This window comes from Dermacentor silvarum, chromosome 5 (assembly GCF_013339745.2).
Source record: "Dermacentor silvarum isolate Dsil-2018 chromosome 5, BIME_Dsil_1.4, whole genome shotgun sequence".
NCBI classification, from domain to species: domain Eukaryota; kingdom Metazoa; phylum Arthropoda; class Arachnida; order Ixodida; family Ixodidae; genus Dermacentor; species Dermacentor silvarum.
In genome coordinates, this window is record NC_051158.1 from 30,801,509 (window position 1) to 30,816,003 (window position 14,495).

Sequence of the window (14,495 nt, forward strand, 5' to 3'; positions counted from 1 at the left end):
TTAAAGTCTAGAAGCACCGTACGGAATTTACGGAACTTTAAACTGACAGCGTAGTGGATTTAATTTAGCATGAGCGAACTGCATGTTGCGATGATGCGCATCGCGACTGGCGAATGCAAAATGCCCCGTGTCCTCGACCATTGCAATATTTCTAATAGGTGTTGAATAAAGCACTGCATACAGCGAAATCTTGTAAACGATTTCTTTCGCAATGCTGGAGTCATAAAAACTGTGTTTGCTTTCTGCACACAAACTGAAGAGCCAAAGAGCGACAATGTGCACACATTTGGCATGGAGCATGCACCGTTGAAAAGCAGCCAGATCAAAGACTTTTCCATTGCCTAGGCGGCTTAGGCAACCCACGCGCACCCACAGAGGGCATGCATAACAACGTGCTGCTACCTCTGCCACCGCGTCTTATTATTATTATTTTTTTTTCTCGTTCCTTGTTTGTTTGCTGTCCTCCTCCTCCGCTTTCCTCTTGGCTGCTCTCCTTGCTTCCCCTCGACTGAGATATTGTGTCGCTGCTGTGGTCGCCGAGACTGGCCTGCTCCGACGTCGTAGGTCTAGCGACTGTTGAGAACTCTACCTACGAGATGGTAAGGGTCCGACAACTGCAGGATCACCACAAGGGTTTATACTCGGTTGTGCCTAAATTACCTAATCCTCTCGTTAAGAAGTGCTTGACTTTTCCAGCAGCCCCATTCATAACCGGTGTTTTGTCTCGTGCGTCTGCACTATAAGCTGTATGCGTATACATGGGAGTTGTATGGGCGGGTAAACGGGAGCCAGGAAAGGCCGCATAATAACCAGGTCTCCACTATAAGCGGTTGCATTGTGAGTGGTCTGAGCTGTATATTTGCAGCTGCTAGTACTGTTATGTTTACTAAATGTTTCTGTTACTCTCTGAAAGTCTGTGATGAATTCCGGTGGTACACTAGTGCAGCAGGTTGAAGCAGCCTCTCTTCTATATTTGGTGGCAATCGCACCTTCTATTATGTTTATGTGGAAAACATGGAAGGGCAGTTATATTTAATTGAAGACAGCCAATGTCACAAATTATTTGCAACATTAACCCTGTCACTGCTTTTCACTTTGGTCTGGGTTGGTGTGGAATAATGTGGTCTATGTAAACAGGTAATCTCAAGTGCCCGAGCAGACGTCTTAGTGTTCAGTTTATGATGCTTCTCAGTGGACTCTCTCTGCAGTGCAACACTGAACTCATTTGAGGAACCCTGCGAGTTTGCAGACCACAGTTTGTGAAATGTACCTCGGTAGATTGAGGTTAAACTCTTGTGAGTGTTCTTAGGGCATAGCTATAGCACACTAGAGTACCGTATTTGCTCGAATGTAACACGCACTTTTTGTCCGATAAAACAGCTCCAAAAATTGCGTGTGCGTTAGAATCGAGTACAACCCTAAATCTGTGTTACCATATAGCCGTCGGCATTTCAAAATGGCCGCCTCGCACGCGCTTCGAGCCTAGCTACACTCTAGCCTAGCTGCCGTAGCTTCCTCCATGTGCTGCAGTACACGTGCTTAGGCATTAATCTACCGTCTGTCTTCCCGTTTCCTGCGTCTGCTCTATCACCATAAAGTGCCGAGTTCATCATGATGCCGCGTTTAAAAGGAAGGTGATCATGTGTGCCGAGACGGACGGAAATCGGGCCGCATCACGGGCATTCGGAGAATCCGAAACTTGCGTGCGGGACTGGTGCAAACGGAAGGAGAGGATTTTTGCCAGCAAAGCAACACGGGAGGGTTTCAGTGCACCGAAGCGGGACGTATTCTGTGGCAATCCACTTTGGCAATACAATTTCCTTGGCCCTATCATGAAAGCGATCTGCGACGTGGAGATTCTGCCGCGCGCTGTGTTTTCGCCAAGTCGCGTTGAATCAAGAGGCATGCTAGCACGACGGTCAATTCGCTCGCCGCACTTCGTCACTCCCGTGTTTTGACAGCGAGTTTTCGTGGTCAGTGAGCAAGGAGTGTTCATGTTTGCTTGTGCGCGCGTGACACCGTCCTTGTTAATTTATTTAGTAAGCGAATGTTTGCAAGTTTGTACGGCCAATAAAACTGCTATCCTTACTTCGTATAGCGGTCTACTAATTTGCTATCACAATCGATGCTTCGTCTTTTGGGTAAAGCTGCGCCTTTTTTATTTATCGCAACTTTAGTTCACTGGGAGTAAATCTTTGTTTTTCCAAATGAGAGAAAGTTGAATTTCAGTATAAAAGCATGAGGTGTTCGGTACTGTGAAGGATTATTTTTTTTTTTTTTTTGATCACGTAAAACGGGTGCGCGTTACAATCGAGGGTGCGTTAGAATTGAGTAAAGTAAATAAGGTAACTCTGTTCTTAAAAAAGACTGCTCATAGTACAGCCAGTCCTGTTCGAGGTGCTGTGATTTCTCTGGCGAAACACTTTAGTTGAACGGGACCAAACTAAACTACTTTCCTGATTGTAGTACTAGTATTAAGGCCTCCACACTTCTGGAATGCATAGTGCTGCAGTGGGTAACCCAATGCATGACACGGCTGGGCCCTGAACTGGTTTTAGAATGCGTCATAATTCGCTGTCTGCCAATTATGACAGTCGGCGTGTGACGATTATGGCAGCTTAATGCTGCATTAAACTCCAATGTGCCCTTGCATGTTCTGTTAGCATACTCACCTGCAAAGTTATACAAGTGCAATGCATGTAGTCTTCTTTGTGTTGACCAGTGTCTTTCAGCATTTTTTTTTTTCACAATATAGCTGTTAGGGAATTCCTCTGTTTGCTTAGTAGCAGTTGGATAAGGAACAGCGTAGGTATGACTTGAATCTTTCCAGCAGAGGGGATTTTGGGTGCTAGACGAACATGTTGCCGGCTATGTCGGCATGAGAGGTTGAGTGTGTTATGATAGTTCTTTTTAATTTATTTGTTACCTACTGCAAGCCTTTGGCGGGCCCAAGCAGGGTAGGCAATAAAAAGAAGAGGAAGAAAGAAAAACAGACAGAGCTTCTGCAGCTAAGCTTTCTGTAAGCTTTGAGGGTAACGGTGATAAATAGTAAATGAATATGTCGTGCCTTGCAGGTGTGCTGGCGACGGGCGATTGCCTCAAGAGCATCCACCTGTGGAAGCCACAGGAAGGCAGCTGGCATGTTGACCAGCGGCCCTACACGGCGCACACAGCATCAGTTGAAGACATTCAATGGTCTCCCAACGAAGCCACGGTGAGATATTTGGCGCTCAATTGGGTGTTGGCTATTTGCTCATTGGCCATGTAATGCATAGGGGAAAGGTAACCAGTGGTCTACTATAATTGCAGAATGGTTGCCAAGTTAAAGGAAGTGCAGTTCGAGGATGGCAGAAAATTAGGTTGTGTGATGAAATGAAGAAATTTGCAAGCATAGTAACTTGGAATCCGATAGTGCAGGACAGGGTAATTGGAGATCTCAGGGAGAGGCCTTTGTTCTGCAGTGATCACAAAATAGTCTGTTGCTACTTCTGCTGCTGATGGGGATGATTTGCTCATGATTTCCATTGCTAGCAATCACACATACAGTGATTCCACTCCTGCGCCAACTGCGCCAAAGTGCGCCAATTGGGATTTACTGCGCCATCCTGATACAATCGACGAAAATTGCGCCTAACTGCGCCAAACAGTCTCGGATTTGACGACGTGTATCGCCAATTGTACCACCGGGGAATTAAAACGTTCAACGTGACGATAGGGCGAGCCTTAGTTGCAGCCTTAGTTGCAAAAAGGAGACGAGAAAGCTCTAGCGCGTACGTCCCAATTAAGGTCACTGGAACCTGGAAAGTACCGCAGCCCTTTTCTCTAATTAGCCGCCGCGCCGCCGATTGGTGAGTTGCCGTCAGGTGATCACTTTCCACTATAGATGGCGGATCTAAGCCACGCCGGAGGAGATAAGCAGACAGACATCGCTCGCACACGCCGCGCATACGAGTCATCAACGAGGTCAGATTTTGCATTTTGTATAGTTTAGTGTATATGTAACTTTCGTAGACTTAAAACAAAACGAAAGGAAATGCCCGGGTGCTGCACGTTCGGGTGCAGCAACCGCCGGGAGTCCGGGAAAGCGCTTTTCGCGATACCAGTTAAGCGGAAAGAGCGACAGCAAGCGCCGTGCTATCTCTGGCTGCACCGGATAAAGAGCGACAAGTTCACTCCCACTTGGTGAACTTGTTGATATCGCAAAGCTGAGAAGCTCCTTTCGGTATTTCATCGAACTCCCTAAATGCCATAATGTGATGGAAAAGCTTCTTCGCGCATTTGCTTTGAAGACTGCGGTTTGCCTTTGTCTTGAGTAAACAAAGCGAGGAGATGCTCAGAAATATGCAGAACCGAGCAAAATGTGGCTCGAAGAGCTACGGAATACGGGCGGCTGTGTCAAAAATAACAAAGTGTAGTGAGAAAACCACTGCAATAAAGATCGATCGACCTGTCAATGTTGAAAATTAAAATATAGATTTTCTCGTGTGTTGTTTAAAACAACACGAATATGACCTGGTTAATTCTGTTTTAGCATCCCTTTTCTTGTAGTGCAGTCATGGACCGTTTATTTTCGTAGAAATAGATCTGTATGAAACGTTTCGAGCGCGGTTAAATTAGTAGCCACGTTAGAAAGCGATAATATCCACGCGTATAAACGATTTTGTGGCAGCGCTTGATACCTAGTAATCCGAAAAAAAAAAATCTTGTGTGGCACACGAGCATCGGGATCGCTTTGCATATAGAACGGGTGGCGCACAGTTGAATGCTTCACTTTCCGAGTGCAGTAGCCGACCGATTTTCCGGACTTCGCGGGGACTGAAAAATCGAGCAGTCCGAAAAACCGAGCAGTCCGAAAAACTCGTCCCCCCCCCCCCCCCAAGAGAAAAAAATTATGAGGCTTAGAGCGGCTTAAGAAAAATGTCGCACTTTCGCCCAAAAGGCGGAGCATCGATTGCGATAGCCAATTAATAGACAGCGATACGAAGTAAGAATGTTAGTTTTATCGGCCGTATAAAGTTGTAAATATGCGCTTACTAACTAAATAAGCACGGTGTCACGCGTGCACAGGTTACATGAACACATCTCGCTCGATGACCGCGGGCATATTGACCTTCGCGCTGTCTATTCTCTCGCTTCAACGCGAACGTCGAAAAAAAAAAAAAACGGCGCATACGAAGCTAGTGGCACTCGGCGCACACCCTTTGTACCCATCGCAGATCGCGGGCGCACACTTCGGCCACATAGCAGATCGCTTTCAAGATACGGTGCCTGCGCGGCAGCTCCGTCGGCAGCCGCAAGAGCAGAATGCAACTCCCACCGTCTCGCGTATTTCTATTTCAGCCCCCGTGCCCCGCGAGCGAACGAAGTCCGCGCGCGCCTCCGGCCGCCTTTTCACCCGCACACAGCGTACGGCGCAACCGAAACTTAAAAAAACAAAAACAAACAAACAAACGGATTCCGCTTAAGATATATGAGGATAGTACAGTGGCTAGAATGGGTTCTAGCCACTGTAACGATAGTGCCGAGCTGACCGAAAAAAAATAAAAATAAAAAGCAAGTGCCGCTTTTTGGAACGTTTTGTCGGCCAAGGAAGAGCGGGCATGGCCTCGGAGACGAAAGGATAGTGTGCATGTACTAATCTTGAAGGCTATACAGGGGGGGGCACTGGAAGCCAAGCCAGCGGAAAATCCAACATGGCAGCCTCCAAGATCGAGTAGCGTGGCTCGGAGCGAGCGATTTAGTCCGGAAAATCGAACATTGGCTCCTAGATTCGTCCGAAAAATCGCTCGCGAAAATGCATTAGCTCTATGGGAATCCTGCCGGTACCTCTATGAAGTCCGGAATATCCAACAAGTCCGAATTTTTGGAGTCCGAAAAATCCGTCGGCTACTGTACTTGTAATTTACATCGTATCTAGCTAAACGAAATGCAGTTTTGTTTGTGGATTTCACAGGGCCCACTGCGGCAGCCATCGTGCTGTTCTTCACTGTAGCAAGCCTAGAAAACCCGAGGAAGAGCTGCTCGTCTTTTCCGCGCAGTGTTGCCTGCGCTCGCTCCGGCGGTTGCGGTACTTTCAAAGTTCCAGGTTCCAGTGACTTTAGCAGTGCCACGCACGGCGCCGACGCGGCGTCTGCCTTGCAAGGCGGCTCGACGGCAAAGTGCGGTTTCTGCCGAGGCTCGCGGCTTCAAGGTTAATTGGCGATTCATCGGCGGACGTTATCTACTCTGGAAACGCAGCTAGTAGCTTGTTTGAAGCGCAGCATGACGTAGTTATAATAACTGCGTGCCGCCAATGTGTCCATCATTTGTGTTTCTGGATATTACCGATGACATCTGGGAAAACTAGCAATATACGAAATGATATCAATTTGTGTCTGTGTGTGTCGTATGCACACAAGTGCATTTTTTTTCTCCACGAGATCTGCAATAGATGGAAATGTTTACGAAGCTTTTCGTGAGAACATGAGAATTATTATTCAGGTAATTGAATGCAAATTGCAACTCGCTTTTTTGAAATACTTCAGGATGTGAAAAATCAGCTGCTGCAAGCTGCTCCAAAATGCCAAATTGCCTGCTCCAAAGTGCCCCAAAATGAAATTTCTGATGCTCCAAAAATTGCTCCAAATCATAAGTCCGCAGTAGCATCACTGCACATATCACTGTACTACCATTCAAACGTCAAAACTGGGTTTGCTATGTTTGTCGATTTGTCCTATTACGTTAATAGCCATCTTTGCATTGTCAAATTGTCATTACATCGTCATTGTTTTGGCCTTTATCTTGCATCGAGCATAGAACATCCTTTATCTTGCATTGAGCATAGAAAAAACAACTTTGAGCATGATATACACTCAGTATAATTAACAGTGTATAATTAACAATAATAAACAGCAAAGCTGTTTAAGCCAGCCGTAATTTGGGGTTCGTATCCAGAAACTGTGAAGAACTAAAAGAAAATAAACTTTCTTGCCGAGACGGGATTCTAACCCGTGTACCCCCGGTCCCAAGGCGAGCGTCGTAACCACTAGTAGAGTGCCCCATTCTAGTACACTCTACCACTAGGCTATACAGCCATGCCTGCAGAGCATGCATTTATGCGAACCATATGATTGCGCTCGAGCGTCGTCGTCTTCGTCCACAGCTGGCGCATTCGCAGGCTCGTGCTCTGCGAGGTGTGTTGCGTGCTATGAGAGCGAGAGAGAGAGAGAGACGCATTCATGGAGCGAGTCTGCTGGAACGCGTTGTTGGCATTGCAACGCGGTGTCGCTGTTTCAAGCTGCGCTATGCAACGCGCAGTGACGGCCGTAAGTCCGAGACGCACGAAAAGAAATCATTATCATGAGAAATAAGATGAAAAGTGCGCACGCACTTCCGGAAAATGCTGGGCTACGAGCGTCCAGCTTCGCTGTTTCAAGCGTTGCGTGGCCAAGTGCAAGGTTAAGCAGTTTTTTTTTTTTTTTTTTGCAATAGGATAACTAGAATCTATTCTCATCACTCTAAGATGGTGACACCGCCAGAAATTCTGTTTTGAGAAAACTAAGAAAAACATTTCGGGACATGTTCATGGTGACCTTGGCAAAGGCTAAATCAATCAAAGATGATACAGGGATCCACTAAAGCCAGAATTAATACTCGAAACACCTGGTGCAAAGGAAAGCGAAAAGATATTTGGGCGAATTTCCGGCTCCAAAGAGCAGGGTCTCCCCTAAATATGTGCCGCTGTTCCCTGATTCTCTCGGTCGCACCAATTCGGCTTGCGGTAGTTCTGCTTCTGGGATTTCAGCTTTCATTGCTGTTGCATTCCCGCACCTCTGTGCAGCAGTGGCAGGTGTCAGATGGTGTTGCTTCCGCTCAAAATCGAATAACGTAAATCGGTATTCACTAGGGGTAGAAATTGCTTGCTTTGCAGCGGCAAGCGCACATCACGTGACGACAATGTGACATAGGCGTATCTACAGGGAGGGCTAAGTAGGCCATTTGCCCCCCTCACTTTTGAAAGCAGGCACTGTCGGCCGCACACTGGCAAATCCATTAAAGCAGCTGAGGCCATGTTTTCTTTTTTTTTTTTTTCTCTTCCCCTGCTTATAGGGCAGCTAGGATTGTATTTTGGGCTTTGCCGCCACGCGCTGTAGCAGATGACGTTTGGCCGGCCACACTTGAGAGTTAAGGGCTGGGGTTCTTTGCGGTGCAAGTCGCCTGCGGGGCGCACCTTTTAAAAAGCCTGCACTGCAGGGGAGGCTGTTGCCTGTCAATTCAAAACAAGTTTCACCTTCAGTCGCTTGCATCATCCTGTGTTTGTTGGGGTTGTTTGACCTAACCATCTTTTGAAAAGACAAAATCAGCTTTGCTTTTTATAATTTACCGGTCTGTAACCAGTACTGCCATCTTAGCGATCTTGTCGCTAGATTTAGCTACTTTCTTGTCTGTTTAGTGACAAAGTTTTCCATTCAGTGACCGGCGACTTCTTTAGCAACTTGAATGAACAATTAGTGACATTTTAGCGACTTCTAAGTTAGGAAAGTTGCTCGAAAGTGACCCTTTCGAACACAGTTTTTTATTCAAAAGTTGCATGTAAGCGGCTGAAATTCGTTGTAAGGCACAAAGGGTCCGTGATCACCCATAATGAAGCAACGGTTACCAACGATATTGGTAGTCTTTACATTGTTATTTTGCTTCGCAGAACAGTGGTCATCACAGATCTTGCATTGTGCTCCCGAAATTTTCTTTAGTCTTTATAAAACCGATTTATTGTGTCTTAATGCTGTGGTTTCTCCGGTTGCCCTTAATGCATTCAGTCGGTGGGCTTTCACAAGCGTAGCAGTAAATGAAATTGGCAAAACCGTTTGGAGTAAACTATATGGTCAGATTTATACCACACCAGGTGAATAAGACAGATCGACTATATAAAAAAAAAGGCATAGATGTGAGAGCGGCGGAGCTCGTTCATGCGAATCTGAACGAATCGCTTCCATTTCCCATGGCTTTTGAATCAGTCAGTACTTCCCGGCGGCTTTCATGTAGACCAAGGGTGGAAGCGTAGTATTTGACCTGTATTGATCTCGGGTAATTGTCATCGTCATGTTAACAACATGCGGCCAAGCACATTCCACAAAATTTTGTTCTCCTATCATGAACTTTGAGAACCAGAAAAATTGAGGATTAATCTAGATAAGTGCCTTTTTGTGCTAGGAAAACTAGTTTTCATTGTGTGCACATCTATTATAGATGCATGTGCGGTTTGTGCATTTGTGTGATCATTGTGTACATTCAACACCTGGAATATAGCATGCCAGGCAAACATCTACAGCTTTCAATAAAGACAGCATCTCTCTCCCTATTACGAAATCAATTAATCAATCAATGCTTGTGTTCCAGGTCATGGCATCGTGTTCGGTCGACAAGTCCATAAGAGTGTGGGACGTGCGCGCGGCACCCCACAAAGCATGCATGCTCACGGCAGCGGATGCCCACGAAGCCGATGTCAACGTCATTAGCTGGAATCGACGAGAGCCTTTCCTCCTGTCTGGTGGCGATGACGGTGCCATTAAGGTCTGGGACCTGCGGACTTTTCAGGTTGGTTTCCTGCTTCGCAATAGAACTTGTTACAAAGCCAGCTTGTTCGTGTTAATTAATGGCCAACTCCTATTTCCCTGTTCAGGTACACGTAACGTAAAATGCAGAATGCTATCATCAGACAACTGCTGGACTGACTGGAGGGAAATTTGTTGCCTTTGAAAAAGAATGTTAAATACTAGGAAATTCAGCAAGCATAATTTTGATTTAAGGCCTTTGTGCCTTCGAGAAAGGAAATTAAATTCTAGTAAATCAAGCATGGAAAATTTTGATTTGGAGCCTGATACTCTGTACAAAATATTGTGGAAAGTCGGCAAGAAAAAAAAATGAGGCATAAGTTTACAACTCTGTGACTGTGTGCCAAAAACAGGTAGCATCACAGTTTTGTAAACTGCATTTGTTGGAGCATCTGAAGCAGACACATTTCAGATATATAAGTGTATAGCTTATGTGAATTTACAATATTTACAAGTGTTTTGTTAATGTATCACTACAAAATTAGTGGTATATTTTAGAGCATTGCATAATGTACCAATTTTGGCTTCTATCGTGATATTGTTTCTTGTTGCAGAGTTATGAAGTTAGGCTTTTTTATAATTTTTTTTTGGGGGGGGGGACTACTTGTGGGAACAAAGCCACTTATTTAACTGCAAATCCTATAATTTCACACTTCTGATCAGTATTCAGACTAATAGGCTGCCCCATCGAGCCCGAATCATTGGTCAGTGACTGCATTCAATTTGATTAGGAAAGTTCACTATTTTGAACACCCCTGATTTTCACCGTTGGTTTGCCACAGGGTGGACGCCCCGTCGCCACCTTCAAGCACCACCTCGCTCCGATCACATCCGTCGAGTGGCATCCGACAGACAGCACGGTCTTCTGCGCCAGCGGGAGCGACGACCAGCTCACCCTGTGGGACCTGGCCGTCGAGCGGGACCGCGACGCGGAAGGTGCCGCCGGGGACCAGGACAACGACGACGAGGTGTTGCAGGGACTGCCCCCACAGTTACTCTTCATCCACCAGGGGCAGAAGGACATAAAGGAAGCACACTGGCATCCGCAGATGCCCGGGCTGATTCTTAGCACAGCGCAGAACGGCTTCAACGTGTTCCGGACTATCAGTGTGTGAGAAGATGTCACCAAGTGCAGTGCAGACTGCCTCACGGACTAGCTGGCAGCGACAAGTCGGATGGTCTTGTCGTTCATCTGGTATAGCTACATTGCGGTCAATGTGTTACGTACGCCGAGCCCCATGATGCCTGCTTCAAGACTGTACAACTTGGCTTTCCTGATGCTACCTTCTCCGATATAAGTTAACGTGCGAATGATTCGTAAGATTATCATTGTAATAAATGGAGTTAGATGGTGCAGTCCAAATTTCCACTGGCAAAGAATACTGTATAATCTTGTGTAAGGGCCACAACCTTTTTTTTTTTTGTGAATTTGGGGCCGAATATTTTGGGTGTGGCACTTTCTTGAGTAGAAATTTAAAGAGTGTGTATTTAGTACTTAGAAAAACTGACGTGCGTGCTGCTGTGTGCAGCAGCCTTGGGGAGCCTTAACTTTAGCTTCATTTGCTACCCCATTTGTCATGGTTGACACAAAACCACAGTGCTTCAACAATTGAAATCTGGTTCACTGCAAGTGCACTATTACAAGATGAAGATGTCCCTGGACGTCATGCTGCACATAAGGTTGCGTGACGAAAAATTATTGCGAGGCTCTCGCGCAAAATGCGAACAGAATATTTCGGTAAATAATGCCCCCCCTATGTTTCAGGTGGCCCAGGATCGACGAAAGCTATCTGCTGAGACGTGAACAGTACGAGTGAAATGTAGAGCTTGTGCACGACACAGTAAACGGTTTGTACATGTGTGGCACAAACGTGTACGCTGAGTGTGACAAAACGAGCCAGGTGGCACCGGGATGTGAATTGTATTGGTGCTTAGTTGATGGACTTCCCTCGAACAGTCAAGTGCAAGAAGAAATGTATGCCTTTATGCACCACATCATTACCACGCTGTTTTAATGTAAACCTTTTCCCTGACGTGGTATCGGACCTCGCGCCATGCGTAAATTTGCACAGCGTAAACAATCTGAGGTTCTTGTGCAGATGGAATGTTGCATTCGATGACATCCGCATAGTTTTCTGAAGGTGTGGGAGCGATGGCGCACAGCACGAAGTGCGGAAAGGCTTGGCGTAGACGGTGTGCACAAGGGGAGGCAGTAGTAGTATACGAAAGGTGGCGTGGGTAGAAAGTGAGAAAGTGCAACGTCACGATCTGTGGAGCACCGGGAAACAAGTTTTGTGATGACACCAACAGTGAAGTTATCGACGTTTGCTCCAAAGGGTTCAACTGCAATTACAGCGAAAGGGGAGACCGATAACGAATAAATTTCTTTTCTTAAACATTTAGGCTTAAATTTAGCGGTGCGGCCCTTACTCAAGATTATAAGGTATACTCTTCATGTTCATGACTTCTTAGAGGCAAGAAATTGCCACCTTATCGTGTTTATACTAGGGAAAGAAATTTAGAGACTGCATTGCCTACATGTGACAGTCTGTAGTCAAATTTCAACTTAAGAATACTGTTGTGAATACACTGCTGTCCAACTTGGAGAACTTTTATAGACGTGTATTCAGTCACATCTATGACATTGCGGCGAACGCGAGCTCCTTTCTCTATTGGTGTCCCTTGGGGACCTTGTTTTGGATTGCGGAAGTGCAGAGGGCAGTATGATTTTGTGGGCAGTGCTTGCAATAATTTCTTCAGTTCTCAGTAGGGTTGCCAACTCTCGAGTGAACTAAGTCGAGACACAGAAAAGTGTGTGTGAGGGGGGGGGGCTGGCAGTGACCGATCGTGTCATTGTCAGGAGCTGTCAAGTTTGTACGTGCAGTAGTTTTTGCAAAATTTTTTTTTAGTCCTGCAATGTCGTTACATGTGACAAGACAGATGCAGTAGTTGCCTCACCCAGTTACCAGTGCAGTTATTGTGAACGGTTAGGGCCTAGAACCACACCAAACACGAAACAGCCTTTATATTTATGACAATGCAACAGAAGACAAAAGAAAAGAATGTGCAACCGAGCTGTCAGGCTTTATAAAAAAAGGAAATCTGGGCTATTGATAGCTATTCAGTAGAAAAAAATGTCGCAGTTTCTCCCGAAAGACGAAGCATCGATTGCGATAGCAAATTAGTAGAGAGCTATTCGGGGTAGGGATAGTAGTTTTATCGGCTGCATAAACTTGGACACATTGGCTTACTAACTGAATTAACAATCATGGTGTCAGCGCACACAAGCAAACATGAATAGATCACACTGAATAACCGCAGCCAACGACTGTCAAAACGCTGGCAGCAAGCGCAGGTTCGCGCGGTCTATCGCTTCAACGGAAACTGAGCGGCGAATGCACAGCGCATAGAAAGGTCAGAGCCGTGTGGAGATAAGAGACGGTGTGGACGACCGGCATCCCCTGGCAAAGCGCAAAGGAGAATCTGCCCCCCCCCCCCCCCTCTTCCCGCTTTGTTGCTTTTGCGTGGGAGATTGAGTGGCAAGATACGTCTTTGGTGCCGGAGCACAGCGCCGCCCCGCCTCCCTCCCTCCCATACCCCCACGGTCTTTTGCGCGACGGTCACGTTTGCTTTCCGCCGAGCGTTCGCTTTCCGTGATAGCGCGCGTGGGGGGGGGGGGGGGGTTCGCCCTCCGTGATAGCGGGTGTCCCCCGCGCGCTTTCGCTGGCGCATACGGTGCGCGGCGACGATTTTATCGCCATTGGTATCTATACAGAACCTCACGGCGACGCTGACGGCAGAAATCCAGTTGAAGTGTCCATATAATTGCTATCGCAATAAAAAACGGAAAAGTCGGGTCATTTCGTCGTCCCGATTGAGTCAAGCCGGATCGCAGGACGCTCAAAAGTCGGGACAGTTGGCAACTCTAGTTCTCATAGAGTATGAGATACTTCTTTTTAAAAAGACCACAATAGCCGGAAAATGTATTATGTCTATCTCGGGCCTGCTGCAATTTCCGTAAATGCAAACCAAATTTTGTGCTGCTGTTTCACAGGCACCAATCACGGAGGCTGCAATTTTTGCATTTGTGGGCACCTAGTGGAAGATTGAATTATTCTTGGGATTGGCTGATGCAGTCTGCTTTGGTAAAAACAAAGTAAAACAAACTATAAACATTTTCGTCAAACACTTTTCACGTTTGAACGCGTTACTATATCATAACATAAGCAGGCAGGCCATTGTTACGTATCTCATGATCACATTATCATTCATTCCCCATCCACACTGCATGTGCGATTTCAGACGACTTCAGGACCTCTGAACAGTAAAAGATTGTATGGACAAAGGAGACGACAATAGATTTGCCGCACCTGCGCATTCCAATTGCAAAATTGCACTGTGTGAGACACAGGCCTTACGTGGACATCGTGTTAGCACCACAGGGATCGGGATTTAGTGGCGCTTTTGTAACTGAAACGCACAAGTAAAAGAGCGTATTGGCGAGGTTCTCTTGTATAGTTTTATTTCCTTTATAAATGTGTTTCGATTTGTTATTCTGTGAGCAGTTGTCTTAGGAAATCATCGTCCTTGCTAATGCTGGGTCATTGATTGTATGTCAACCATTTATGGAGCCCGATCTGCAGAAATAAATTATGTGCTGAACACACCAATCTAGAGGAGTACTGGTGTATACAATTTCCAGGTTGTAAAAAATTACGCAGATCCTACGCGCTGTGGGAATCTATGTTATGCGAAGCATTTTGTAGGTAGCTGGCTATCCAGCATCATTTAACTTTCCGCAAAGCATTACCAAGTGTCGTATCATGCATACCATGCATGTGATGACGGGTATATCCTGATACAGTCAAACCTCCATAAAAGATCTATAGCGTCGACCGAAGTCTT

At 46.1% G+C, this 14,495-nt stretch overlaps 1 protein-coding gene across 7 annotated transcripts in view; it reads left to right on the forward strand.

Annotated features, from left to right (window-relative positions):
• LOC119453217 (glutamate-rich WD repeat-containing protein 1) overlaps positions 1–14,495 on the forward strand; it is an 84,595-nt gene that overhangs the window by 10,874 nt on the left and 59,226 nt on the right. The window contains exons 5-7 of one of the 7 annotated variants that reach the window (XR_007467020.1): positions 3,075–3,214; positions 9,376–9,573; positions 10,373–14,094. The exons of 1 other annotated variant lie outside the window; for it this stretch is intronic. Coding sequence is in view for 3 of the 6 variants with exons in the window: in XM_037715242.2 (XP_037571170.1) it covers positions 3,075–3,214; positions 9,376–9,573; positions 10,373–10,705 (671 nt within the window). In the remaining 3 variants the exon portion in view is untranslated. Of the gene's footprint in view, positions 1–3,074; positions 3,215–9,375; positions 9,574–10,372; positions 14,261–14,495 lie in introns of those variants that run through there. 5 more of the 7 variants (XR_007467022.1, XR_007467021.1, XM_037715242.2 and 2 more) reach the window with 5 other exon arrangements.